The 23,271-nt window shown below is 55.6% G+C and overlaps 3 protein-coding genes across 9 annotated transcripts; 2 read left to right on the forward strand and 1 right to left on the reverse strand.

Annotated features, from left to right (window-relative positions):
* SLC52A2 (solute carrier family 52 member 2) lies at window positions 1-2,635 on the reverse strand. 5 transcript variants are annotated; one of them, XM_076004924.1, is made up of 6 exons: window positions 2,582-2,634; window positions 1,754-1,992; window positions 1,536-1,651; window positions 778-1,145; window positions 557-680; window positions 1-466 (listed from the first exon to the last, which is right to left on the reverse strand). In XM_076004924.1, the coding sequence occupies exons 2-6, from the start codon at window positions 1,881-1,883 to the stop codon at window positions 254-256; spliced, it is 951 nt and encodes a 316-aa protein (XP_075861039.1). In that variant the 5' UTR covers window positions 1,884-1,992; window positions 2,582-2,634; the 3' UTR covers window positions 1-253. The 5 variants fall into 5 exon arrangements, with proteins under 5 accessions (XP_075861039.1, XP_012615729.1, XP_012615728.1 ...); XM_012760275.2 differs by having other exon boundaries at window positions 778-1,651; window positions 1,754-1,988; window positions 2,582-2,635; XM_012760274.2 differs by having other exon boundaries at window positions 778-1,651.
* Window positions 2,636-2,691: 56 nt separating this feature from the next.
* On the forward strand, window positions 2,692-5,870 carry FBXL6 (F-box and leucine rich repeat protein 6). Of its 3 annotated transcripts, none has more exons than XM_076004922.1 (9): window positions 2,693-3,167; window positions 3,479-3,637; window positions 3,801-3,864; window positions 4,163-4,294; window positions 4,368-4,475; window positions 4,563-4,595; window positions 4,709-4,976; window positions 5,065-5,311; window positions 5,617-5,870. In XM_076004922.1, the coding sequence occupies exons 1-9, from the start codon at window positions 2,761-2,763 to the stop codon at window positions 5,765-5,767; spliced, it is 1,569 nt and encodes a 522-aa protein (XP_075861037.1). In that variant the 5' UTR covers window positions 2,693-2,760; the 3' UTR covers window positions 5,768-5,870. The 3 variants fall into 3 exon arrangements, with proteins under 3 accessions (XP_075861038.1, XP_075861037.1, XP_012615725.1); XM_012760271.3 differs by having other exon boundaries at window positions 2,695-3,167; window positions 4,563-4,676; window positions 4,745-4,976; XM_076004923.1 differs by lacking the exons at window positions 4,163-4,294; window positions 4,368-4,475; window positions 4,563-4,595 and having other exon boundaries at window positions 2,692-3,167.
* Window positions 5,871-6,053: 183 nt separating this feature from the next.
* CATSPERQ (catsper channel auxiliary subunit theta) lies at window positions 6,054-8,183 on the forward strand. The gene is made up of 7 exons (XM_076005335.1): window positions 6,054-6,070; window positions 6,354-6,477; window positions 6,538-6,688; window positions 6,930-7,024; window positions 7,185-7,380; window positions 7,508-7,593; window positions 7,850-8,183. The coding sequence occupies exons 1-7, from the start codon at window positions 6,054-6,056 to the stop codon at window positions 8,036-8,038; spliced, it is 858 nt and encodes a 285-aa protein (XP_075861450.1). The 3' UTR covers window positions 8,039-8,183.
* The last annotated feature ends 15,088 nt before the right edge of the window (window positions 8,184-23,271 follow it).

The raw sequence follows: 23,271 nt of genomic DNA on the forward strand, positions 1-23,271 counted from the left end.
TCTGAGTAAGAAAGTTTTACTGTACAAATTCCATGTAGGTCCCTGGCCCAGGGCCTTAGCCCACAGCCCCAACACAGCCCTGGCTCCAGGCCTGCTCTTTGTTCCCGGCACCTGAAGTGCCAGGGTCTCCTGTGGAGTGTGCAGGTGTCTATGAGTGTGCCACGTGGGGGGCCTCTCTGGGCCACAGGCACTCAGGCTTGTGGCAGCCTCGAGGTGAAGACAGGAGTGGAGTGAGGACCCCTCCTGCCCAAGCTCAGGGGCCACAGGGGTCCACACAGTCCTTTCCGCTGCGGAACACATGGTAGATGCTGGTGGGAGGGAACATAGCGACAGCACCAAGCAGGGAGCCCACCTGGATGGCCATGCCAGCTGCCAGCAATGCTCGCTGGCCCCCACCATGCAGCAGGGAGCTGACTGCTACCTTCACATATGAGAACACGCCCAGACACAGCACCCATGACAGCACCTGAGAGGGGACACAGCAGCAGGCTGAGCACGAGATGCCCCTGCTCCAGGGCAAACCCGCCTCCCCATTTCACGTCCCTGCTGTGCTCACCACAAGGACCACCCCTGCAGAAGTGCCCACTAGGGGTGGGCAGGGGCTCAGGACTGCCAGTGCCATGAGGTAGGCTCCAAACAGCATGCCCAGCAGAGAGAGACCACTTAACCCTGCCAGGGACCTGCCAGGGGTAAGCAGAGATTCAGGGATGGCTGTACCAGGACTTGGTCTTTACCCCTGGCTTCCACCCGCCAAGGGGTTTGGGGTCCCTTGCATACCTGCACAGCACGCCCATGGCCAGGAAGCAGGCAAGGGGGTTGGCAGCACTGCCCAGCACCACGGCCAGGTGATAGGCCAGGCGCCCATAGGGCAAAGAGGAAAAGCTCTGTACTGCAGGCAGCACGCCATTGGTCAGTGCATTGGTGACGGCCAGCAGTCCCAGCAGGCAGGCACTGTGGGCCGAGAACAGCCGATAGGCCTCAGGGTCTGGGCCAGAGGTGGTGCCTGCCACCTGACTTGGTGGCTCCTGCAACAGCGAGACCTCTTTCTCCTCCTCCTCCTCTGCTCCTGGGGCTCCCACCTGCAGGCCAGGCCCTGGGCCCCCTTTGGGTGCAGATGGTGGTGATGGCAACAGCAGCAGGAGACCCTGGAAGGCGGCAGCTGAAGTGATCAGAAGGGCAGTAAGTGCCCAGAAGAAGGTGCTGGCAGAAAAATGCTCAGGGAAGTCCAGTGGGGGACCAGGGGTACCATTGGTGGGGGCTGGTGGGCACTCGAGGCGGCCCACACCCTGCGCTAGGGCCAGCACACAGGGCAGCAGGGCGCTGAGGCCCTGACCCAGGAAGAAAGACCGTAGGAAGGGAGGTGGCAGGTGGCTCAAGAAGGGCAGGAAAGTGACATTAGAGGCACAGCAGGCCATCGCCAGCACCAAGGCCAATGCTAGGAAGGCCACAGAGTGGAGCTGCCCTGCTACTGGGGCTACGTGGTACCACAGAGCAGCCAACAGAGCTGTGCCCAACATGCTCAGCACCTCCACCACCTGGATGGGGACCCGCTCGCCCTTGTCCAGGGTCAGCCGCCTCCACAGGGTCACCACCAGCAGACCCAGGTTCCCCAGCGCCACACACACAGAGAGGTATGCAGGGAGGCTCCAACCTGCAGAGAAGGAGGTAGGCCATGTCAGCAGCACGACAAAGAGCAGCCGCAGCCCACCTTCCTGGGCACACCTGCTTTGGCTTCCCTGCACCTCCCACTCACCCTCCGGAAGTTCTTTTACCACCACAGGCAGCTCCACCCAGATCCCGTTGACAGCAGCCCATGAGCCCATGCCGAAGAGAGCCACCAGCAGGTGGGTCAGCGCCAGACGACCTAGTGTGGGTGCTGCCATTCAGCCCAAGGCTGGGCCCTCCAGGACCGGGCAAAGATCACAGCCAGCTCTTTCCCCACCTCGGTCCAGAGACACTTTGGCTCTTCTGAGAACTGAAGATCTCTTCTAGCTTGAGGGAAACAGATAGGCAAGCAGGACTGACTGGGATCAGAATCAACTACGGTCGGAGTCCCAGGACCAGAGGAGGGACTCTGTAACAGAGGGAGCGCCGGGAGCGGAGCCGGGGGCGGGGTTGGGCGCAGCTGAATCTATCGAGTAGCGCCGGCCACCCGCGTCCGGACCCCAAGACAGTGATGCCGGCAGGGAGAGAAGCGGGAAGTCAGCCCAAGGCGCCACGGACCCTGGGAAGGGAGCTGATCCGCTTACCCACAGAGGACTAGGGCTCCAAGCTGCCAGAATCACCACCACCACCGCCAACGGACCCCGGGACAAGGCGCCGCTCGGCTAGCACGCACGCCCCAGGGCTTGTGCGGTACCCAGGACTGCAGGAGCCAAGTCAGACTCCCGGCGGGGCTGCGCGCGCTGTGCCCAGGGGCCGCCCCCTCACCGCATTAGGTGAGCGCCCTGGAAGCCCGGAGCCCAGCACACCGCACGCTACCCGATCAGCGGTTGGCCTTCCCACCACGCAGCGGCACCGCTCCAATCCCGAGCCCGCAGGGCTGGGGTTCAGCAGGACAGATGCCGGGACTCCAACTCACCCGCTGGGCCTCCAAGACCCCGCTAGCAGGCCCGCCCCCTCTCACGTGTCCCAGACCGGAAGCCCCGCCCCGGAAGCGCGTGCCGGCGAGCTGGGCACCCTGCGAGCCTGAGGGGCGGGGAATGGGTTGGAGTGTCCCGCCCCTTCCGTTCAGCTTCGGAGGGCCTTAGAGCGGCGTCGATGGCCATGGCTGCTCTGGCCGCCCGGCGGACCCGGCGCAGAGCTGGGGTTGTGCCGCTGGCCGGCGTGCGGGTCCGCTCGGCCGAGGACTGGTGGTGGGATCGGCTGGCGCCGAGCGGCTCTGGTTGCCACCTGCTTCAGTCAGACAGCATGCTGCTGGTGCTGCCAGGCTCAGGGCCCGCCCGCGCCCGCACAAAAAGGCGAGTCGCCCGCCAAGCTCAGCGGCAGCCGCTTCCGGGCCATCACGCCGCAGCTTCCAAGCCCAAGGCCACGCCCCGGCCGGAGCCGGCGCCCGCGCCCGAGGAAGTTCCCGACGCTGGCTGGGGAGACCGTATTCCCTTGGAAATCCTGGTCCAGATTTTTGGGCTGTTGGTGGCGGCCGATGGGCCCATGCCCTTCCTGGGCAGGTAACACTGCACCCACAGCCCTGGCCTGTCGAGCGCAGTGGCTTGGACCGCAAGTGGTCCGAGCGGGTGGCCGCGGCGGGGGCAGAGGGCGAACTCGTCTGAGCGCGCATACACTGGTGCTCAGACGTCTATCCGGGAGCGCAGTCTCTCTGTGGGTCCATTTGGAGACCCGGGAGCCGGGCTTTGAGCTGAGATGTCCACGACGCTGCGAGTTGCGGGGCAAGTGCCCCCTTTTGGGAAGCCTATGGTGGCAGCCGGTAGGGGCTTTGCCCACGAAAGGCCCGGCACACTCAGCAGAGCTGTCCTCCCAGGGCTGCGCGCGTGTGCCGCCGCTGGCAAGAGGCCGCCTCCCAACCCGCGCTCTGGCACACTGTGACCCTGTCGCCCCCGCTGGCTAGCCGCCCTGCCAAGGGTGGAGTCAAGGTGGAGAAGAAGCTCCTTGCTTCCCTGGAGTGGCTTATGCCCAATCGGTGAGGGGTTCTCTTTTCTTTATCCCTTGGCTCCACCTGTGTGGTGTGTGGCAAGCCCTCGGCCCCTTCTGTCTTCCTGGACCAAGGTGTTGGGTGGGGAGGCCTCCAACAGGAGGGGCAACGTGGGGATACTAGTGCAGTTCCGCCTCTGCTGTCCGCCCAGGTTCTCACAGCTCCAGAGGCTGACTCTCATCCACTGGAAGTCTCAGGTACACCCTGTGTTGAAGGTGAGAGCTCCAGGCTACCTTGCACACCAGCCATGACCCACTGGGGTTGTCTAGTACTCTAGGAAGTAGATTAGGCTCCTTAGGGCCCAACGCTACCCCACGGGGATGCCTGCCTGCCTTTCCTATTGTCTCCAGCCGGGAGGTCTTGGAGGTGGGGCACCCAAGTAGGCCTGGCATGGGCAGAATGGAGGTCATAGCTGAGGCAGTAGAATGGGATGGCACCATCCACCAGTTTCTTTCCCTTATGGACCTTAGCCTGCCCTCCCCCAACTCCAGTTGGCCTTCTGTCTTCCCAAAGCTGGTAGGTGAGTCCTGTCCTCGGCTCGCTTTCCTCAAGCTTTCAGACTGCCATGGTGTGACCACTGATGCTCTGGTCATGCTAGCCAAAGCCTGCCGTCAGCTACACAGCCTGGACCTACAGCATTCCATGGTGAGCCCTGTGTCCCAAGCGGCCCTGACAAAGACTAGGCTGAGATGACAGGTTTCTTGTGCTGGGTCCCCAGGTGGAGTCCACAGCCGTGGTGAGTTTTTTGGAGGAAGCAGGGCCCCGAATGCGCAAGCTATGGCTGACCTACAGCTCCCAGACAACAGCCATCTTAAGCGCGCTGCTGGTAGGTTGGTGATGGGCAGGAGCAGAGCCAGATGCTGAGCTGTGGATTGCCAGCATGCTGACTCTGGTATCCCCCCACCCCCTGCAGAGCGGCTGCTGCCCTCAGCTCCAGGTCCTGGAGGTGAGCACTGGCATCAACCGCAATAGCACTCCCCTCCAGCTGCCTGTTGAAGCGCTGCAGAAAGGCTGCCCCCAGCTGCAGGTACTTGATGCCCCACCCCTCCCACCTGTCAGCCCCTCTCCTGTCTGCAGCATGGGCCTCACCCCCAGGTGCTGCGGCTGCTGAATCTCACATGGCTGCCCAAGCCTTCCGGGCGAGGGGTAGCTCTCGGACCAGGCTTCCCCAGCCTCGAGGAGCTCTGCCTCGCCAGCTCCACCTGCAACTTTGTGAGCAATGAGGTCCTGGGCCGCCTGCTCCATGGTTCCCCCAACCTGCGCCTGCTGGATCTTCGAGGCTGTGCCCGTATCACGCCTGCTGGCCTGCACAATCTCCCGTGTCAGGGTCAGCTGTGTTTGGATGGTGGCTGGGCAGGTGAGATGTGGGGACTCTTGTCTGCCCTGCTCACTCATGCTCACTCCTCTCACCTCAGAGCTGGAGCAGCTTCACCTGGGCCTGTATGGCATGTCGGACCGGCTGACTCTAGCCAAGGAGGGCAGTCCTCTGTTGACCCAGAAGTGGTACCACACCCTGCGGGAACTGGACTTGAGTGGCCAGGGATTCAGTGAGAAGGACTTGGAGCAGGCCCTTGCTGCCTTCTCAGGCACCTCTGGAGGCTCACACCCGGCCCTGTGCTCCCTTAACCTCAGGGGTACCCGGGTCACACCAAGTACGGTCAGGTCAGCACCCCCTCCCCTAGTCCCTTGGAGCCAGTACACTTGCCTCTCTGTCTGCCTGGGGCCCAGAAGTGCTGTCCTGTTTGGCTTGTGACCTCCAGGGGTCTGAGAGAGGATTGCATGCCCTGCTTGACCCTGGCCTTGGCCTTGGGGACCCCAAGGGTACTAGGCTTGGCCTCGATGGCTGTGGGTGGCAGAGCAAGGTGTGCAGCAGAAGCAGACAGGGCTTCCTAGCCTGGCCCAACCCTTCTGTGGCTTGGGTCTTCTGGGCAGCAACTCAGCTCCCCTGGCCTGCTCTGCCCCCACAGCTCTGTGGTCAGCAGCTGCCCAGGCCTGCTATACCTCAACCTGGAGTCCTGCCGTTGCCTTCCCAGGGGCCTGAAGCGGGCCTACCGGGGCCTTGAGGAAGTCCAGTGGTGTCTGGAGCAGCTGCTTACTACCCCTCCCTCCCTCTACTAAGCAGCTACAGACCTCAGAGGCCTCAGCCGTCCTGCCCCACCCTGTATGCTTCTCCAGTTTTGCATATTTGAGCATTTTGTTACAATAAAACATTTTTTAGGAACTCTGCTGTGGTCTTTGGGGTAGGGTTGAGGAACTGGGGTTATAGCTGATGGAGCCACTGGGGGCTACAGCTGCCCCAGAGGCAGTGTGTTGTGGGGGTGGGAGTGGCCCCCAGCATGCTCTTGAGCCTATCCTGGCCACCTTTTGCCTGCTAACTGCTGGGTTTGAATCTTGGGCTGAGAGTATGTGTCTGGCCCTCAGGTACACTGAGGGGAGCTGTCCATGGTTGGAGGGGGCAGAGGTTCCCATGGAGAGGTGGAGCCCTGGTAAGGGCTGCCTGCCTGCAGATTTCTCTGCAACTTAGACGTGGCATGTCCAGCCATCCATCCTTCAGATGAAGGCCAAACCAGGCTGCACAGGGGGTCTCTAGTGGGAAGAATTTGACCGGGAAGCACACGTCCTCTGCGGGGCCTGCCCCTGGTACTCCCGTAAGGGGTGGTCAACAGAGCGGCCCCTTCTAGAACCTGCGTCCTGGAACTTCTAGAACCCGGGTGACGCCCAGCCTGGACTACTACCGGGCCTCACTGCCCTGCCCGTCGCCTGTGAGCTCCTGCTCGTTCCTGAACCGCAGCCGTGGAGGGTTTGATCACCCAGGTAGGAGCACGACTGTAGGCAGTGGGTGGTGGTAGCTGGCAAAGCCGCCAGGCTGACGCTTGTGCCTGACTCAGATCCCTAAGGGCCGGCCCAGCAGCCTGCCCACTACCTCTAGCGGCAACCGCTTCCAGCTCTGGGCCCTAGGACTCTTCTGCACCGAACGCCACCTGGCCAGGCGTCTCAAGAACAACAGTTTCTACCCGTTCACGCAGCAGCAGCCAGGCGGTGCGTGCGGGCCGGGTGGGGCGGGGCGCAGCAAGGCGAGACTCCGGGTAGGAGAGGGCCGGGACGGAGGGTGGGGCCAGGTGGGCAGGGCCAGAGCCCTGGGCGGGTCCGGCCCGTGCCCTCTGGGGCTCAGACACCACAGGTGGGACAACGCCGCTGCCCGGGCAAAACCCTGGCACTGCCACCCCCGGCTGCGGGCAGAGGTCAGCAGTCCTCACGCGCCGCCACACGCCACCCCTAGTCTTTGTCCTCGAGTACTACTTGGACACGTTGTGGAAGGGGACGCTGCTGTTCGTCGTCTGCGTGATCCTGGTCAGCGTCAGCTCCCTAAGACAGGTTGGAGGTCCTGAGCCCTAATCCACAGCCTTCCTCCCCTGAGGGCTGGACCAGACGCTCCGCACCAGCTCCCGAAGTACCTCTGCTCTGGCCCCTCCCCTCCCCCCCCCATCGCCCGCCTCCGCCCGCTCAGCTCAGATGGTTCCCGCGGCGTCCACAGGTGCAGGAGCAGGAGACTTGGGGCTTCCCTATGTACGGCATGGCCGTGGGCCTGTGGCTCATCATCTCGTCGCTGCCACGGCGCCGCCTGGTGCTCAACCACACGCGTGGCATGTACCACTTCTCCATACAGGGCCGCACCGTGTGTCAGGGCCCCATGCACCTGGTCTACGTGCGCCTGGCGCTCAGCTCTGACGGTGACGCGGGGGGGGGGGGGGCGGGCGAGTGTGTCAGGGAGAGGGAGGAGCGGGAGGGGCGGACAGGCCAGCCCGCTGCCCCGCCCCCGTCCCAGAGGTCCCTGGCTGAGTCCGCGTCCCTCCCCAGCCCATGGGAGGTGCTTCTTTCAGCTGGTCTTTGGCGGCAACAGGCTGGAGCCGCTGATACTGGTGCAACTGTCGGAGCACTACGAGGTGAGTCCCGCCCCTGACACGACTCCTGAGGACAAAATGACACCGACCACTGTTTAGTTTCTTTGGATGGGGCCATTTTGCACGCAAAGGGTAAATACAATGCGGTCCTCCGCGCTGGGAGCCAGCGGAGCGGGCGCTGGGCTGCAGGTGGGGCAGGAAGGCGGCTGGTCGGGAGGGGAAGCCTAGAGGGCACAGTGGCGGCGACGGCGGGGCCAGTCCTGTCTGGATTGGAGCTGACAGCCATCCGCTCTGACAGCAAATGGAATACCTGGGCCGTTACATTGCTCGGAAACTCAATATTAACTACTTCGACTACCTGGCTACGTCCTACCGGCACGTGGTCCGCCACTGGCCGCTGGGGGCCGCCTTCAGCCCAGGCATCGTGTTGCGCAATTACCGCGGCTACGACAGGCCCAGCCTGTCTCATTCTGACCTGGAGGTGTGACTCTGAGGCCTGCACTCCCCCTCTTCCCCACCGGCAGGACTGTGTTCTTTTTTGCCCTGTAGCCTCCCATCCCTACTCTGGGGTGGAGCGAATGTCAGGCCCACCCACTGGCCTTCCTCTCAATAAAGCTTCCTCAGTTTCCAGACTTTGTTGGGAGGCGGGAAGGTGCTCCTGTTCCTGGGTCTTCCACCAGTGCACACTGCCCAGGGCTTCAGGGAGCCCCTGCAGCCAACAGAAGCAAAACCCTGATGGGAGGTGGAGCAAGGGTGGCTGCAGGCATGCCTCTAAGAGTGGACCAGGTAGGCTTAGGACTTGCTGCCCTTCTTGACCAGCACACTTAACTGGCCCTACCTGACCTCAGAGGTGCTGGCCAATGAGTGGAATCCAGGAGTCCAAATCTGACTGGTCCAGTCTGGGTCAGGTGCCTGCCTCTTCCTAGTCCACCCAGCAGCAGGATGGGGTAGAGCCAGAGAACAAGCCCTGTGCCTGGGGGTGCATCTTGGATTAAATATCCCCCAAAGTTGTTGCTGCATACCTCCTAGGCCAGGGCATGAGGCCTCCTGGAGGGATAGGCCTGTGGTGACCACAGCACTTGCTCTTTGTGCCTGCTGCAACTCCAGTCCCATGTTCCCTGTCCAGCAGAACCCCCCAGCTCTCACTCCAATACCTGAGGCCTCTTGGGCTCTGGGGGCTGCTGTGGGAGCAGAGAAGGCAGTGGGCCATGGGGTTCTAGGAGGAGCAGTGCCTGGTACTGTCCATCTGGCTGTCCTGGTCAGCATGCTGCTAGCCCAGGTCTTTGGGCATTGTGTCAGCTAAGTGTCCGTGGAACCAGGAGTGGCTATATAATATGCAGAGCTCCATGCCAAATGAAAACTTGGAGCCCCTTGTTAAAAAGTTATTAAGAAAGTAAGCACAGTGACATACACCTGTAATCCCAGCTACTTGGGAGGATGAGGCTGGAGGATCACTTGATGCCATAAGTTTGAGGCCTGCCTGGACAATATGGCAAGACTCTGTCTATAAAAAATAAAAATAAAGTTGTGAAGAATTTCAAGATGGAAACAGTAGAGCATTAAACCAAGCACAAGGCCCTGATCTTGGTGCCCTGTCACATGCCTATGAAGCCAACCCTGCCTGGAACCATGACTTGGAGTCACTGGGTCAACCTCTAACCCCAAGGCTGGCCAGACCCAATGGGTTCACAGGCACCCCCACCCATTGCTGGGGCATGGTCTGGGGGCTAACGGCATTGCTTTAGGTAGTCCCTGGAGCAATTGTTAGTACTGGCACAAGTGCAAGGACCCCTCTGCCCCCAGAAGATGGGCCTTAAATGTCCCCAGAGTGTCACTACTCAAGTTTTACCAGGGTTTAGGTTAGGGACTTAGTTTAATTCAAGCAAAGTCCCTGCTCTTCTGGAGCTGAAAACCTAAGGGGGACCCAGAATGCAGAACTAACTTCTATGCATCCAAGGTGGCTGGAGGAGGAGTAGGGTCCCTCTAGCTAGGGGCTCAGGAAAGGCCTTTCCTGGGAGTGGCCTTTGAGTTTATACAAGCTGTAGGGGAGAGCATTCTGGACAGAAGGGACAAGAAGAACAAAGGGTGTAACACAGGACTGAGCTGCAGGTGCTCAAGAAGCTGCAAGGAGACTAAGCTGGTCACAGGGGAGAGGACTTGGGGAAGGAGGCCCGAGATGATCTGGAAAGAGCAGCCAGAGTTTTTACTCCTTGCAATGGGAAACTGCTGGAGAGTTGTAACCGAGATGCACTATGCTCCAGGGAAGGAGTGATGGAAAAGGGCCCCAAGGTTGCAAGAATTGTGTAAGGACAGAAGGGGCCAAGAGCATCCGAGGAGCAGGGACCACCAGGAGGTATGAGCTACAGCTGGGGAAGTGTGTCGGACTTGCTGGCAGGCTGGGCATGGGCTGCAGAGAAGAGCAATTTCAGGTGAGTCTGAGTTTCTGGTTGGGCACTGGGGCTGGGAGGTGTCGGGGGAGGGCTGGCAGCCAGGAGTCCTGAGTTAGACCAGGTGTGTGGGACTTTGTCAAGGGAATTTGGAAAGGTAGAAAGGCTATGGAGAGAAGGGAAAAGGGGAAGCACAGACCTGACACCATTGTCCCCCCTGAGGTCCCTATAGCTAAAGACCTGGATGAGAAGTTGCTGGCAATACAAAAGCGTCTGGCTTCAGAGACGCAGGGCAGAGGAGGCCCACAGAGGAAGGATTAGGAAACCAGAGAGGGAGGGAAAGGGGACCCGAGTCCAGCAAGATGGGGACTCACCAGAAGTGGCACTGCTCCTTCAGGAACAGCCTGGGAGAAGGAGGCTCAGCAGCACTCCAGAAGTGGGGGGGGCAGTGAGAGGGAAGTAAAGATCACACAGGAAGTTTCACTGTCAAGAGCAGAGAAACATTCCAGAGTACTTGCTACTTCCTGTCGAGTAAATAAAATAAAGTAAATAAATTTAATTACATTTTAATTAAAAAAAGAGCAGAGAAACAAGGGGGCAGCTTGCAGGAGGAAGGTCTTGCTTGTTCACTTTAAGGGGCATATTAGGCCAGGCGATGTGGCTCACGCCTGTAATCCTAGTACTCTGGGGGGCCAAGGAAGATGGATCCTTTGAGCTCAAGGGTCTGAGACCAGCCTGAGCAAGAGGGAGACCCCGTCTCTACCAAAAATAGAAAAACTTACCCAGACATGGTGGTTGATGCCTGTAATCCCAGCTACTTGGGAGGCTGAGACAGAAGGATCCTGAGCCCAGGAGTTTGAGGTTGCTGTGAGCTAGGCTAACGCCACAGCACTCTAGCTGGAGCAACAGAGTGAGACTCTGTCTAAAAAAACCGGGGTGTGCAGGTGTGAATGACCCAATATAGATTTACTATGAAGCAGATCCAGGGACATTTGTCACAACACAGTTCTTGGCTGGGCAGAAAAGGAGAGGATTAGGAACACAATTGGGATTGGAAGCAGGGTCTTTTTGTCCCTCTTTCACTTACTCCTTAGAAAAGGACCCCCATATTTAACTAGACATATGATCACACAGAATGAACACTACACTTCCGAGCCTCTGTTGTAGATTGGTAAAAGTGGTTATGAGATGAATTCTTGGCCAATGCAATGTAAGAATTGGTGTATGGGCCAGGCACAGTAGCTCATGCCTATAATCCTAGCACTCTGGGAAGTTGAGGCAGGCGGATTGCTCAAGGTCAGGAGTTCAAAACCAGCTTGAGCAAGAGCAAGAGCACCATCTCTACTAAAAAATAGAAAGAAATTAACTGGCCAACTAAAAATATATAGAAAAAAATAGCTAGGCAAGGTGGCGCATGCCTGTAGTCCCAGCTACTCAGGAGGCTGAGGCAGGAGGATTGCTTGAGCCCAGGAGTTTGAGGTTGCTGTGAGCTAGGTTGACACCATGGCACTCTAGCCCAGGCAACAGAGTGAGACTCTGTCTCAAAAAAAATTAAAAAAAAAAAAAAAAAAAAAAGAATTGGTGTATGTAATTTCCACAAATGTCCTTAAAGGGGTTTGGCTTGTTTTTGCCATTTTTTCTTTTTGTGGGCTGGATTGCATTCATGATGATTGGAGCTCAGCAGCCATTTTGGACCATGAGGTAGAATGCATGTGCTGAGGATGGCAGAGCAACAAGATAGAATTGTGGAGCTTGGTGATTATGGAGTTGACCTATCAATCCTGGATGGCTTACATTAGAGTCTCTTTATGTGAAAGAGAAAAAAATTCTACAGTTTAAGCTATTGTTACTTGGAGTTTTCTAATACTTGCTGCAAGTCTGATTCTAACTAATAAGAAGATTGTTAGCTTTGAAGGGGATTAGGAGGTTTTAAGGAAAAAGGGAAAGTATGAAATAGTCATCTCAGGGAATTGGGGAATTGGGAGAGTAACTAACTGGATGAGGAAAGTATAGTAAGATTGTATACCAATGTGGAGTGCTTAGTTGAGATGTGTGTCATACAATGTAAAGGGCCAGTGAGTGTGGTTTTATAGTTTTCTCTAGCAAAGTGTTGCTGCTTAGATGCACGTGTGGAGCAGGTGACAGTTTGGTCTAACAAAGGAAGCTCTTTAACAAGGACAAGAGGATAACAGTGTGGGGCCAAGGGAGTGATTATGATTCTGAATCATGGAACCTGAACTGGGAAGACAGCATGAGGACAAGGAGCTTCAGTTCCCTATTGCCATGTACCCTATCACCCCAAACTGAAAAGCTCAAAACAGCAATGATGTTACTCTTTCTCATGATTTTGTGGGCTGGTAGGGCTCAGATGGGTGGATCTACTCCACAGGGGTATTTGGGGTCGCTGGTATTTGGGTACACCACTCATGTGGGTACATCAGCCAGAAGCTTAGATGAGGCCAGAATGTTCAAGATGCCCTCTCGAGGCTGGGCATGGTGGCTCATGCTGTAATCCTAGCACTCTGGAAGGCCAAGGCAGGCAGATCACTCAAGGTCAGGAGTTCGAAACCAGCCTGAGCAAGAGCGAGACCCCGTCTCTACTAAAAATAGAGAGAAATTAATTGGCCAACTAAAAATATATATAGAAAAAATTAGCCGACCATGGTGGTGCATGCCTGTAGTCCCAGCTACTCAGGAGGCTGAGGCAGGAGGATTGCTTGAGTTCAGAAGCTTGAGGCTGCTGTGAGCTAGGCTGACGCCACAGCACTCTAGCCCAGGCAACAGAGTGAGACTCTGCTGTCTCAAAACAAACAAACAAACAAAAAAAAGATGTCCTCTCATCCTTTAGAGCAGGGGTCCTCAAACTTTTTAAACAGGGGGCCAGTTCATTGTCCCTCAGACAGTTGGAGGGCCAGACTATAGTTTAAAAAAACTATGAACAAATTCCTATGCACACTGCACATAACTTATTTTGAAGTAAAAAAACAAGCAGGCAAAAACACCTGCATGTGGCCCACGGGCTGTAGTTTGAGGACGCCTGCTTTGGAGCCTCTCTCCAAGTGGCATCTCACCATTCATCAGGCTATCTGGGCTGCTGGCTCCAGGGGGAGTGTTATAAGAGGACAGACCCCAGTGAGCACATGTCTTATCAGGCATCTGTGTACCTCACTTACTAGCATCCCATTGGCCAAACCCAGTGTCAATATGGAGGGGACTAGATAAGGGGTGAGGCCCAGGAGGCGAGGGTTGGTAGGGCCATGGATGTACAAAGGCTGCTGCATCTCCCCTCTGGCCCTTCCCAAGACACCTAATATCTCACCACTTTACAGCACCAAGCATAGGCTTGAAGTCCAGGGTCTTGGCATCTAAGACAGGTCCAGGTGCAGTTGAACTTTCTCAGGTGCAGCCTGAGAAAAGTGTGTGGATCTTCAGGTGCAGAGACCTAGTAGCTAAAACACAAGGACCTTCCCCTACACATATTATGTACATTAATGAAACAGAGATGGTATATCATTAGTTGACACTTCTGCTAAAAAATGGGAGGAGCCTTGAGTGTGTGCTGGATGTTGTAACCAGCTTCCAAAGAACAAAGCATAGAAAAGGACAAACAGCCAGGCGTGGTGGCTCATGCTTGTAATCCCAGCACTCTGGGAGGCTGAGGCAGGAGGATTGCTTGAAGTCAGGAGGTCCAGACTAGACTGAGCAAGAATGAGACCCCTGTCTCTATGAAAAATAGAAAAATTAGCCAGGCATGGTGGTGGGCATCTATAGTCCCAGCTACTCAAGAGGCTGAGGCAGCATGGTTGTTTTAGCCCAGTAGTTTGAGGTTGCAGTGAGCTATGATGATGACGCCACTGCACTCTAGCCCAGGTGACAGAGGGAGACTCTGTCTTAGAAAAAAAGAAAACAGGAAAGAAATGTGGTTGGGTTCGAATCCACCATCTTCCTGTTTGTTTCCTATTTGCTCCATCTGTTCTGTTTCCCTCTTTCTCTTTTTCTGCTTTCTTTTGCATTCATTGAGAATTTTTTCATGCTTTGTTTTCCATGTTAGCCTATTGGCTACAGCTCTTGTGCTATTTTGTGGCTGCTTTATTGTTTACAGTGAACATCTTCAGCTTGTACAGCCAGCTTCCAGAGACGTTGTAGCACTTCAGAGGTAAGTTAAGACTCTCACCATAGTGGGTTCCATTTCTCTTCTCTTGGTCACTGGCTATTTTATTATACATTTTCCCTCCACATGTATTGCAAATCCTGTATGCATTGTTATTGTTTTATATTTAATCATTTGATTGTCTTTTAAATACTAACAAAGTCTTCACACATACCCACCTAGCTACAATTTCCAAGCTTTTCACTCCTTGGTGGAGATCTAGATTTCCATCTGATATCATTTCCTTTCCCTGAATGACTTCCTTTAAGATTTCTTATAGTGTGGATCAGCTGGTGATGAATTCTTTCAGCTTTTGTATGTTTGAAACGTCTACTTAGCCTTCTGTTTTGAAAGCTATTTTCACTGGGTGTCAAATTTTAGGTGGACAGGCTTGTTTTTTTCTTTCAATACTTTAAAGATGTTGCTCCACCATCTTTGAGCTTGTTGGGTTTTTCTTCATGAGAAATCTGCTGTCATCCTTATCTTTCTCCTCTGTTCATAAAATGTGGGGTTTTTTTCCACCCCTTTCCTCTGGCTGCTTTTAATATCTTCTCTTTATCACTGGTTTTAAGCAATTTCATTATGATATGCCTTGGTGTATATAGTTTTCTTATTTTATGTGCTTGGGGCTTATTGAACTTCTTAGATTGTGGGGTTTATAATCTTCATGAAATTTGGAAAACTTTGACCCTCATTTCTTTCTTTTCTTTTATTTCACTTATTGTTTGTTTTTTTGTTTGTTTGTTTGTTTTTTGAGACAGAGTCTCATTTTGTTGCCTAGGCTAGCTAGAGTGAGTGCCGTGGTATCAGCCTAGCTTGCAGCAACCTTAATCTCCTGGGCTCAAGCAATCCTACTGCCTCATCCTTCCTAGTAGCTAGGACTATAGGCATGTGCCACCATGCCTGGCTAATTGTATATATATTTTTAGTTGATCAATTAATTTCTTTCTATTTTTAGTAGAGATGAGGTCTTGCTCAGGCTGGTTTCAAACTCCTGATCTTGAGCAATCCCCCTGCCAGAGTGCTAGGATTACAGACATGAGCCACCATGCCCGACCCCTTATTTTACTTTTTGAGACAGAGTCTCACTCTGTTGCCTGGGCTAGAGTGCTGTGGTGTCAGCCTAGCTCACAGCAACCTCAAACTCCTGGGCTCAAGCAATCCTTCTGCCTCAGCCTCCCAAGTAGCTGGTACTACAGGCATGCACCACCATGCCTGGCTAATTTTTTCTATATATTTTTAGTTGGCCAATTTATTTCTTTCTATTTGTAGTAGAGACAGGGTCTTGCTCTTGCTCAGGCTGGTTTCAAACTCCTGACCTTGAGTGATCCTCCCGCCTCAGCCTCCCAGAGTGCTAGGATTACATGCGTGAGCCACCACGCCAGGCCCAACCCTCATTTCTATAATCCTTTTTTCCTCCAATCTATCCCTACTCTTAGGAACTTCAATGACATGTATATTCGGTCCCCGTGAAGTTGTGCTAGAACTCACTAATGCTCTGTTCATTTATTCCTCAGTCTTTTTTTCCTCTGTGTTTACCTTTGGATCATTTCTATTGCCATGTCTTCAAGTTCACGAATCTTTGCACTGTCAAATCTGTTGTCAATTCCATCTTGTGTATTTTTTTTAAATCTCACGCATTGCAGTTTTTATCTCTAGAAGTCTAGCCATGGTTTTAAGCTTTGTTAGGTGTGCCCAGGGCAGTGTTTAGTCTAATGTTAGTTTTCCTGATTATTGAGGAAAAGCCTTCTGAGTGTTTGGCCTGATACCTTGTGAAGTTTTCCACTCTGGCTGTTGGGATCAATCATCATTCCTGGCCCCGTGTGCGCTCCAGGGCTTGTTCCTTCTCATCCTTTCAGGTGGGTCTTTTCCTAGACTCTGGTACTTGCCTCACACATGTGCTATTTTCTCTGCTGAACACTTGAGGGCCCTCAGCAGACTTCTGGTCCTCAGCAGACTTCTTTCTCTGGTTCTCTGCCACATGGACTCTAGCTGCTCTGCCCCGCTCCAACTCCTACATTCAGGGAGTCCATCTGGGTTGCCCACCAGTACTCTTTCCAGATGGTGACCTGGGGAGTCATAGGGTTCATGTTTGTCTCCCACCTCTCAAGGATCACTGTCCTTCACTGCCCATGTCCAGTGTCTGCAGAACCATTGCTCCATAGCTTTTCTCCAGTTTTTCAGCTGTTTCAGGCAGGAAGACACATCTGGTTTCTGTAACTGCCTCTGTGGGCTGGAAGTGAACATGGGTCTGGGTTTCTTTGGAGCTTTCTGATGGTGGAGTTCTGGGTCTGACCTCAGCACTCTGCCTTTGGCCGCAGAAATTAGAGCCTGCCTCAGTGTGCATCCCTTGGGGCCCTCTGCCTTTCCCTTTGAATCCTTTTTTTTTTTTTTTTTTTTTTTTTTTTTTTTGAGACAGAGTCTTTCTCTGTTGTCCTCAGAAAAGTGCCATGGTGTCAGCCTAGCACACAGCAACCAACTCCTGGTCTCAAGCAATCCTCCTGCCTCAGCCACCTGAGTAGCTGGGACTACAGGTGAGAACCATCTAGCTACCATGCCTGGCTCATTTTTTTCTATTTTTAGTAGAGATGGGGTCTTGCTCAGGCTGGTCTCAAACTTCTGAGCTCAAGCAATCCTTCTGCCTCAGCCTCCCAGAGTGCTAGGATTACAGATGTGAGCCACCATGACTGCCTTCCTTTGAATCTTTAATAGAGCTGAGCAGTGGCAACTCCCCACACTCCGCCATGATTATTCCCCTATACTTTTCAAACACCTGGTATGAACCAGCTGGAGCCTTCCCTGCTACCTTGTGACCACAACTCAATGACAGTAAAAGTTCTAACAACTGGATGTCATCTGCTATGGTCTGAGTGTCAGTGTCCCCCCAAAATTCATAGGTTGAAACCTAATCACCAATGGGATGGTACCGGGAGGTAGGCCTTTGAGAGGTGATTAGGTCATTAGAGGTCTCCCTGTTCCTCATTTTCTTTCTGTGTCCTAATGGAAAATCACAGAGTGCCTTGACTGTCTGTGATCCCAGTCAGCTGCAGGTTTCCCTAGCAAGCTTGAACCCAAAGCGGGGCCTTTGATATTCCTACACCTGACAAAGGTATCTAGGTTTACTAGAAAGAAACTGGCCCCAGCTCTGAGGCAGATTCTTTAAACCCTCATATAAACTCCATACTATGACACCCTGGCTGCAGATGTACCTGTGGAGAATTCCCTATTCTCTCACTGTCCATCATGAGGATGCTGCAGGCTCTGTATGTAAGTTCCCCTAGTAAATGCTGTGGACTGAGCACCCTGGCATTCAGTGCTCTCTTTGGAATCCCAACTGGCCCCATCTTGGGAAGGTTTGGGGCTCTCCCTTGTGGGAACTCCCCTGTGGCTGCTTTTGGGGCAAACTCATACACGGAATGAAACAGTCATAGGATGGAACCCTCATGAACTGGATCAATGTCTTTATAAAGGAGGACCCAGAGAGCTTTCTTGACCCTTCCACCATGTGAGGACAAAGGGAGAAGTCTCCATTTATGAGGAAGTGAGCCCTCACCAGACACTGAATGGGCCAGTGCCTTGACTTTGGGTTTCCCAACTTCCAGAACTGTGAGAAGTAAATTTCTGTTGTAGGCCATGCATGGTGGGCTTGAACCTATAATCCTAGCACTTTGGGAGGCCAAGGTGGAGGATCACTAGAGGCCAGGAGTTCAAGACCACCCTGGGCAACATAGCAAAACTCCACATCTACAAAAACTAGAAAAATTAGCTGGGCATGGTGGTGCATGCCTGTAGTCTCAGTTACTTGGGAGGCTGAAGCAGGGGATCACTTGAGCCTAGGAGTTTGAGGCTGCAGTAAGCTACGAGTGCACCATTGCACTCCAGCCTGGGTGACAAAACAGACCTGTCTCAAAAGAAAAAAAGTTTCTGTTGTTTATAAGATACCCAGTTTATGGTATTTTGTTATAGCAGCCCAAGTGGACTAACACTTGAGCTGCTATAACACTGGCCTTGTACCCTGGAACTCTGTGCTCCACCTCCAGCACTGATAGGCTTGCAGTGAGCAAACCTCCCCCCATTACCCCCCAACCCAACTGTCTGCCTTTGCTGACTACTGCTGATCTTAACTCCCACAGCTTGGGTCCTCAGGGCACACTCTCTGTAATAGAGTTTGGTGTGCAGGATAAGCCATTGTGATTAACCCTGTGGAGGGAAAAGGGCACACAGAGTGCCCAGGCTAGCCCCAGCCACCCCAGTGGGAGTTCTGGGGTCAGAAGTATCCTGTGTGGAGCCAAATGGCTTGGCCTTTCACTCCCATATTGCCCATTGCTAGAGGCAGGCCACCCCTAGAAGGCTGTGGCCTTGGCCAAGTGCTGTCGGCAACTGAGGCAGCCCTAGAGCATCTGACAATGGAAGGTATCCACTCCAAGTACTGCTAGCAGTTGGGCTGAAGTCTTTCCTTGAAGGGTGATACAGGTGATGTGTCACATGTCCACCACTAAGAAAAGTAACAATGGGTGAAGGGAAAGAAGCCAGCCACAGTCCAGGTGACACCAACTGCCCTCGGTGAGGGGTGTGGTCATGGGGGACCAGGTTCCTGTGAGAGGAAGAAGGTGGGCACAGCTAGAGAGGACCTTTCTCAGGGGTGGAGCTGGTAGTACCCAAGTATGAAGGTAGAAGGGAGCATGCTCTGAGGCCATGGCAGGAACAGGGCTCCACAGCAAATGCTGAAAGTGCACAGACTCAGGGAGAGGTCAAGGGAGGTAGGGGTGGAAGGTCCATGCTGAGTTAGGAATAATGAGGTGGCCAGGCCATCCATGCCAAGCTTCCATGGAGTGCAGGCAGGTCAGTAGCCCACTGTCCCCTGCCAGAGCCTTCCTGGCTGAGGCAGACCCAGCTGCCTTCTGTTGTAAGCGCTCCCCTCCCCAGCCCTCTCTCTCAGTGTCTCCTTCACCACTACCACAAAGGACTGTCTCATAGGGGTGGGAGTTTTACAAGAACATATGCATTTCTACAGCTAATAGAACTCTACATTTAAGGTATTTTACTGCATGGAAATTACATCTCTGGCTTAGAAATTAAGTGACATATGCCTGAGGCCAAGCATCTGAGCAGGTCAAGCAGCTGGACTCCTTGCAAGGAGATGGTCACCTTGACTGCTTTGGGACTGCTGGCCTCTCTACTATCCAGCCAGAGACCCTGGACACAGGAGGATGTGGATTCACCTTACTAGAAGCAAGAAGGGGGCAGGGTCCAGTTCTAACTCTGGGTACCCCCCAGTTCTAGCTGGGTTGACCCAGAGCTGGAGGCCAAGGACCACCCTCATGCATACTCTCCAGGCCAATGTACACCTCTTGTGTCTCTATTTATTAAGAGAAAAATGGCATTTTGTGATATGATGTCCAAGATTTGCTTCAAAATAACAGAGAGGCCTGGTGCAGTGGCTCATGCCTGAGCCAGCCTCCAGTGAAGGGATCCTCACTCTACTTTTGTGCACATTTGGTATTTTCTATAATAAAACAAACAAAAAAAACCCGAAATTTGCATTTTGTCATTTAATTTGCATGCCTTTGGTTCCTAATAGGGACTCTTATTTCTTGTTTAGTCAATCACCTATTAACCCCTTTGGGGTCTCAGCATCTTTGTTCTGTAAAAAGTTAATTAATGCCAGTTATTTCTTTCTATAACCAGAATGTTTACCTGCTGTTATATTTAGTGCAAATATTTTCTACTATTTTGATATTTGCTCTTTGTTTTTGCTTCTTTTTCATGTGCACATTTGTGTTGTGGTCCAATCTCTCTCTTTAACTTTCAATTTGCCTCTGGGCCTGTCTGGCCACTCCTCATGCCCTTGTCCCCATAGGCCCTTTGTGGCACACAAAACTGTTTTGGAATAAAGACCCCTCATCCTGAAGCCCTCCCTGGCATTCTCCCTGCTGAGAGAACCTGGCTCCTTACTGCTCCCTTCCTAGCAGCCCTGTCTGGGGGCCTAGAGGGGAGGCACCTTCCACCTTGCTTCTGGCTGAGGTCTGCAGCTCCAGCCCCCAAGAGTTCTAGCTGTGAGGCAATCACCACCCAGCACCAGCCTTTGCTGTCAGCACCATCCCCACCTGTCACTGTCTGAACTTCTGTGGCCTCAACATCCTCTTGGATGATCCTTCAACAGCCTTGACCTCTTCTTCAAGACAATGTCCTATACCCTCTACCCATCACCACCAGTGACTGCCCCCACCCCATCAGCTCAATTCTACACCCCATTCTCTGCCATTCCCTCTCTCCAGGCTAGGCTGTCCACTAATTTTCTGGGCTTGTACCCCATTAGGGCAGAGGGGGTGAGAACCTGATCACAGAGTGGGCACAGCAGGGGCTCTGGCTTTGCTGAGGGTGGGGGTGCTGGGAAAACAATAGTGGGATACTCCCCCCTCAAGCCTAATCTTTCCAAAACATGAGACCAGAGCAGGGCAAGGAGTGGTGCAGCCAGAAGCAGAGAGAGGCAGAAGGTCACAGAACCAACACTGTACACATCCAACCCCAAAGACATAGGGGCTGGGCGGAGCTGTAACTTGAATAAGGACAGCTGGAAGAGACCCCAGCACAGAGAGGTTCTGCCGCATGGCCTGGAGCTTCCACCAGCAGGGGGCTAGGGCCGTTGCCTCGCCTGGGGACCCTGCAACAAGTCCCCCAAGGTCCAAGGTCTCAGTGAGAAATTCAGGGCGGCCTTTGTGGAGCAGGGCTGAAACTTCCCAAGTGCACGGGAAAAGTCAACTGGACCCTGGGGCCAAAGCTCCACAGTGACCATGGGTGCTGGGGACGAGGGAAGCGGCTGCTCAGGATGCTAGAAGGAAAGCAAGGAAGAAGGCCCAAGTAATTGCGCCCAGGCCACATGTGTGCTCAGCACCCGTGGCTGGGCGCAGTGATGGCCAAGGCCTGGACCCAGCTGCCCCTCCCCGCCGGGCGCCTCAGGGGTTGTGGGCTCCACTGAGGGATACAAGAGCTGCCCAATGGTCCCCTCGGGAGAGCCTGGCCGCCGGACACATGTGTCCTGCTCTGTCGCCTCATCCGTCAACGGGGCTGGGGGCCAAGGGGGCGTGGAGATTGACAGAGAGAGGCAAGTATGTGGACAAGGAGTCGGGGAAGGGAGAAACGAGTAATGAGTGAGGGCGAAAAAGAAACAGGACGGGGAAGAGAAATGAAGTGGGCAGAGGACAGAGATGGGCGATGGGGTGGAGGAATGAAAGAATGAGGGAAGGGGATGGAGAGCTGGGAGTCCGAAGGACCAAAGTATGACCAGAGAGACAGAATCCCTGGGACGAGTGGAATGGTACAGGGATGGAATCGGAGGGACACGGTTGGGGGCGGGGACAGAGCAGCCGGGAGGAGGCAGTGAGCCCCGAGTGAGGGGATCGCGCCTGGCAAGTCCCGCGGCGCCCTGAGGGTCCACTCCGTAATTAGGCCTCGGTCCAGATGGGCCCCCAGTCCCGCAATAAAAATGTTAATTGGCCCGCGCCTCCGGCTGTGCCTCGGCCCGGCCCCCTGGGAGGAAGCCTGGACTCGCGGCCCGGCCGAGGGGGATTCCTGCCCCGCCCCCACCACGAGCCTCGCCGGCTGCTGCTCCGCGATAAGGGGGCGGCCGAGCCCCACCCCCGCCCCTCGGGAGCGCCTGCCACGCAAGATGAATGTCCCGCCGCTGCCAGGGCCGCTGGCACAAAGCGGGTCCGCGGTTTCCACCGCGCCCCGCGCCGGGCCAGCTCGGTCACACCCACCCTGGCTGGGCGCCGGGCTGGGGACCAAGGAGGCAGCCGGTCGGCGGGCGGACGGGGGAGGGGCGCTGAGCTCAGCACTCCAGGCGCGCCCCCGTGCGCGCGCCCGCACGTAACTGTCCCCTGCAGGGCCCGCCCGCTGCGCGCTCCCGGTCACTGTCTGCGGGCCCGCTGTGCCGCCCCACACAAGGTCACCGCGCAGCAATGAGCGCGCTCGCCTCCCCCTCGTGCGCGCTCCCAGTTCGGCTGCGCCCCGACACTCCCCAGAGCCACCCTCGCAACCTTGGAGCCCAACTACAGCAGGCCGCACGGGGGCGCGCTTGGAGCGTGGAGACCCGAAAGACCGCGCGGGGGCGGGTGAGGGACAATGGCGGCGCCGGGCCCTGGGCCCTAATTGGGGACATATGTACCCGCGCGCGGCCATTGTGAGGCCCGGAGCCCCCGGAACCCTAACGCCCCGGCGCCCCGTCATTGGCAGCTGAGCCTGACGTCATGGGGACTGCAAACTCCGGGCGGGCGGCCGCAGGAAGGGTTATCCGCCTGGTTGCTGGGCTGCCGGGGCGGAAGGTAGAGGGGGAGCTGCAGCCGCGCGGAAGGGCGGAAAACCACCAATGAAGCCGAATTCAGGAGCAGGGACATGGTAGTCCCACTCCCCCTCCACAGCCTGCTCGCTGCAACGCCTCTGCGTTCTACATTTGCCCAGTGGGGAGAGGCGTGGGCCGGGGAGGCCCTTCCATCGGGCACGGGGTCAGCCCGGGTGACCGAGTGGCAGGAGACATTGCGGCACAGGGCGCAAGTAGCGCTGTCACACTGTGCTTTCGCTGCCTCAGCATTCCCTCCCGAGTCTTCCGCTTCCCCCACCCGCCCCTGCAGATCCCGAGCCTCCAGGCCCCAAGCGGGGTGGGCCGGACTCAGCTGGAATTCGCCCTGTGTTCCTCCCCACAGGACCCAAAGTCCTGAGCGCAGGGGCCTGTTTCCATCTCTTCCCACACGCCTGACAATGCCACCAACCGCTGGGCCGCAGTTCCCTGGGCCGCGCAGGGGAACTCCCCACACATGGAGGCCGAGGCATCCCCAGGACCCCTCCCAGGAGACCCTGGCTGGGGCTTGGCCCAGCACAGCCATTTCTGCCGGCCTCTCCTGCCTCCCCTTCGTCCCCCTCCCCCAGCTCCTGGGCTTTAAAAGCCGGAGGCTGAGCCTAGGCGCAGACAGAGGCGGCTGCGGGCTCAGGAGCCCGGCCGAGGAGCTGTCCGAGCGCCGAGCCCCGCCCCCGGAGCCCCTGTCCCTCCCTCCCTTCCTCCCTCCCTCGGCCCGCCCTCCCTGCGCACCCCTCCCCCCCAGGACCCCCGCCCCCCGCCCGCCGCCGCCGCCGCCGCCGCCGCCGCCACTGCTCGCTCCGGCTGCAGAACAATAAAGCAAGCCTCCC

Source organism: Microcebus murinus, chromosome 7, assembly GCF_040939455.1.
Source record: "Microcebus murinus isolate Inina chromosome 7, M.murinus_Inina_mat1.0, whole genome shotgun sequence".
NCBI classification, from domain to species: domain Eukaryota; kingdom Metazoa; phylum Chordata; class Mammalia; order Primates; family Cheirogaleidae; genus Microcebus; species Microcebus murinus.

Bases quoted from the DNA above. Each gene is read 5' to 3' on its own strand.
- SLC52A2 (XM_012760275.2), bottom strand. From the start codon at position 1,883: ATGGCAGCACCCACACTAGGTCGTCTGGCGCTGACCCACCTGCTGGTG. The intron at 681-777 runs GTATGCAAGGGA...TACCCCTGGCAG, and splicing joins GCCATGGGCGTGCTGTGCAG to GTCCCTGGCAGGGTTAAGTG. The intron at 467-556 runs GTGAGCACAGCA...GTCCCCTCTCAG, and splicing joins CTGCAGGGGTGGTCCTTGTG to GTGCTGTCATGGGTGCTGTG.
- FBXL6 (XM_012760271.3), top strand. From the start codon at position 2,761: ATGGCCATGGCTGCTCTGGCCGCCCGGCGGACCCGGCGCAGAGCTGGG. The intron at 3,168-3,478 runs GTAACACTGCAC...CTGTCCTCCCAG, and splicing joins CCCATGCCCTTCCTGGGCAG to GGCTGCGCGCGTGTGCCGCC. The intron at 3,638-3,800 runs GTGAGGGGTTCT...CTGTCCGCCCAG, and splicing joins GAGTGGCTTATGCCCAATCG to GTTCTCACAGCTCCAGAGGC.
- CATSPERQ (XM_076005335.1), top strand. The intron at 6,689-6,929 runs GTGCGTGCGGGC...CGCCACCCCTAG, and splicing joins CACGCAGCAGCAGCCAGGCG to TCTTTGTCCTCGAGTACTAC. The intron at 7,025-7,184 runs GTTGGAGGTCCT...CGGCGTCCACAG, and splicing joins GCGTCAGCTCCCTAAGACAG to GTGCAGGAGCAGGAGACTTG.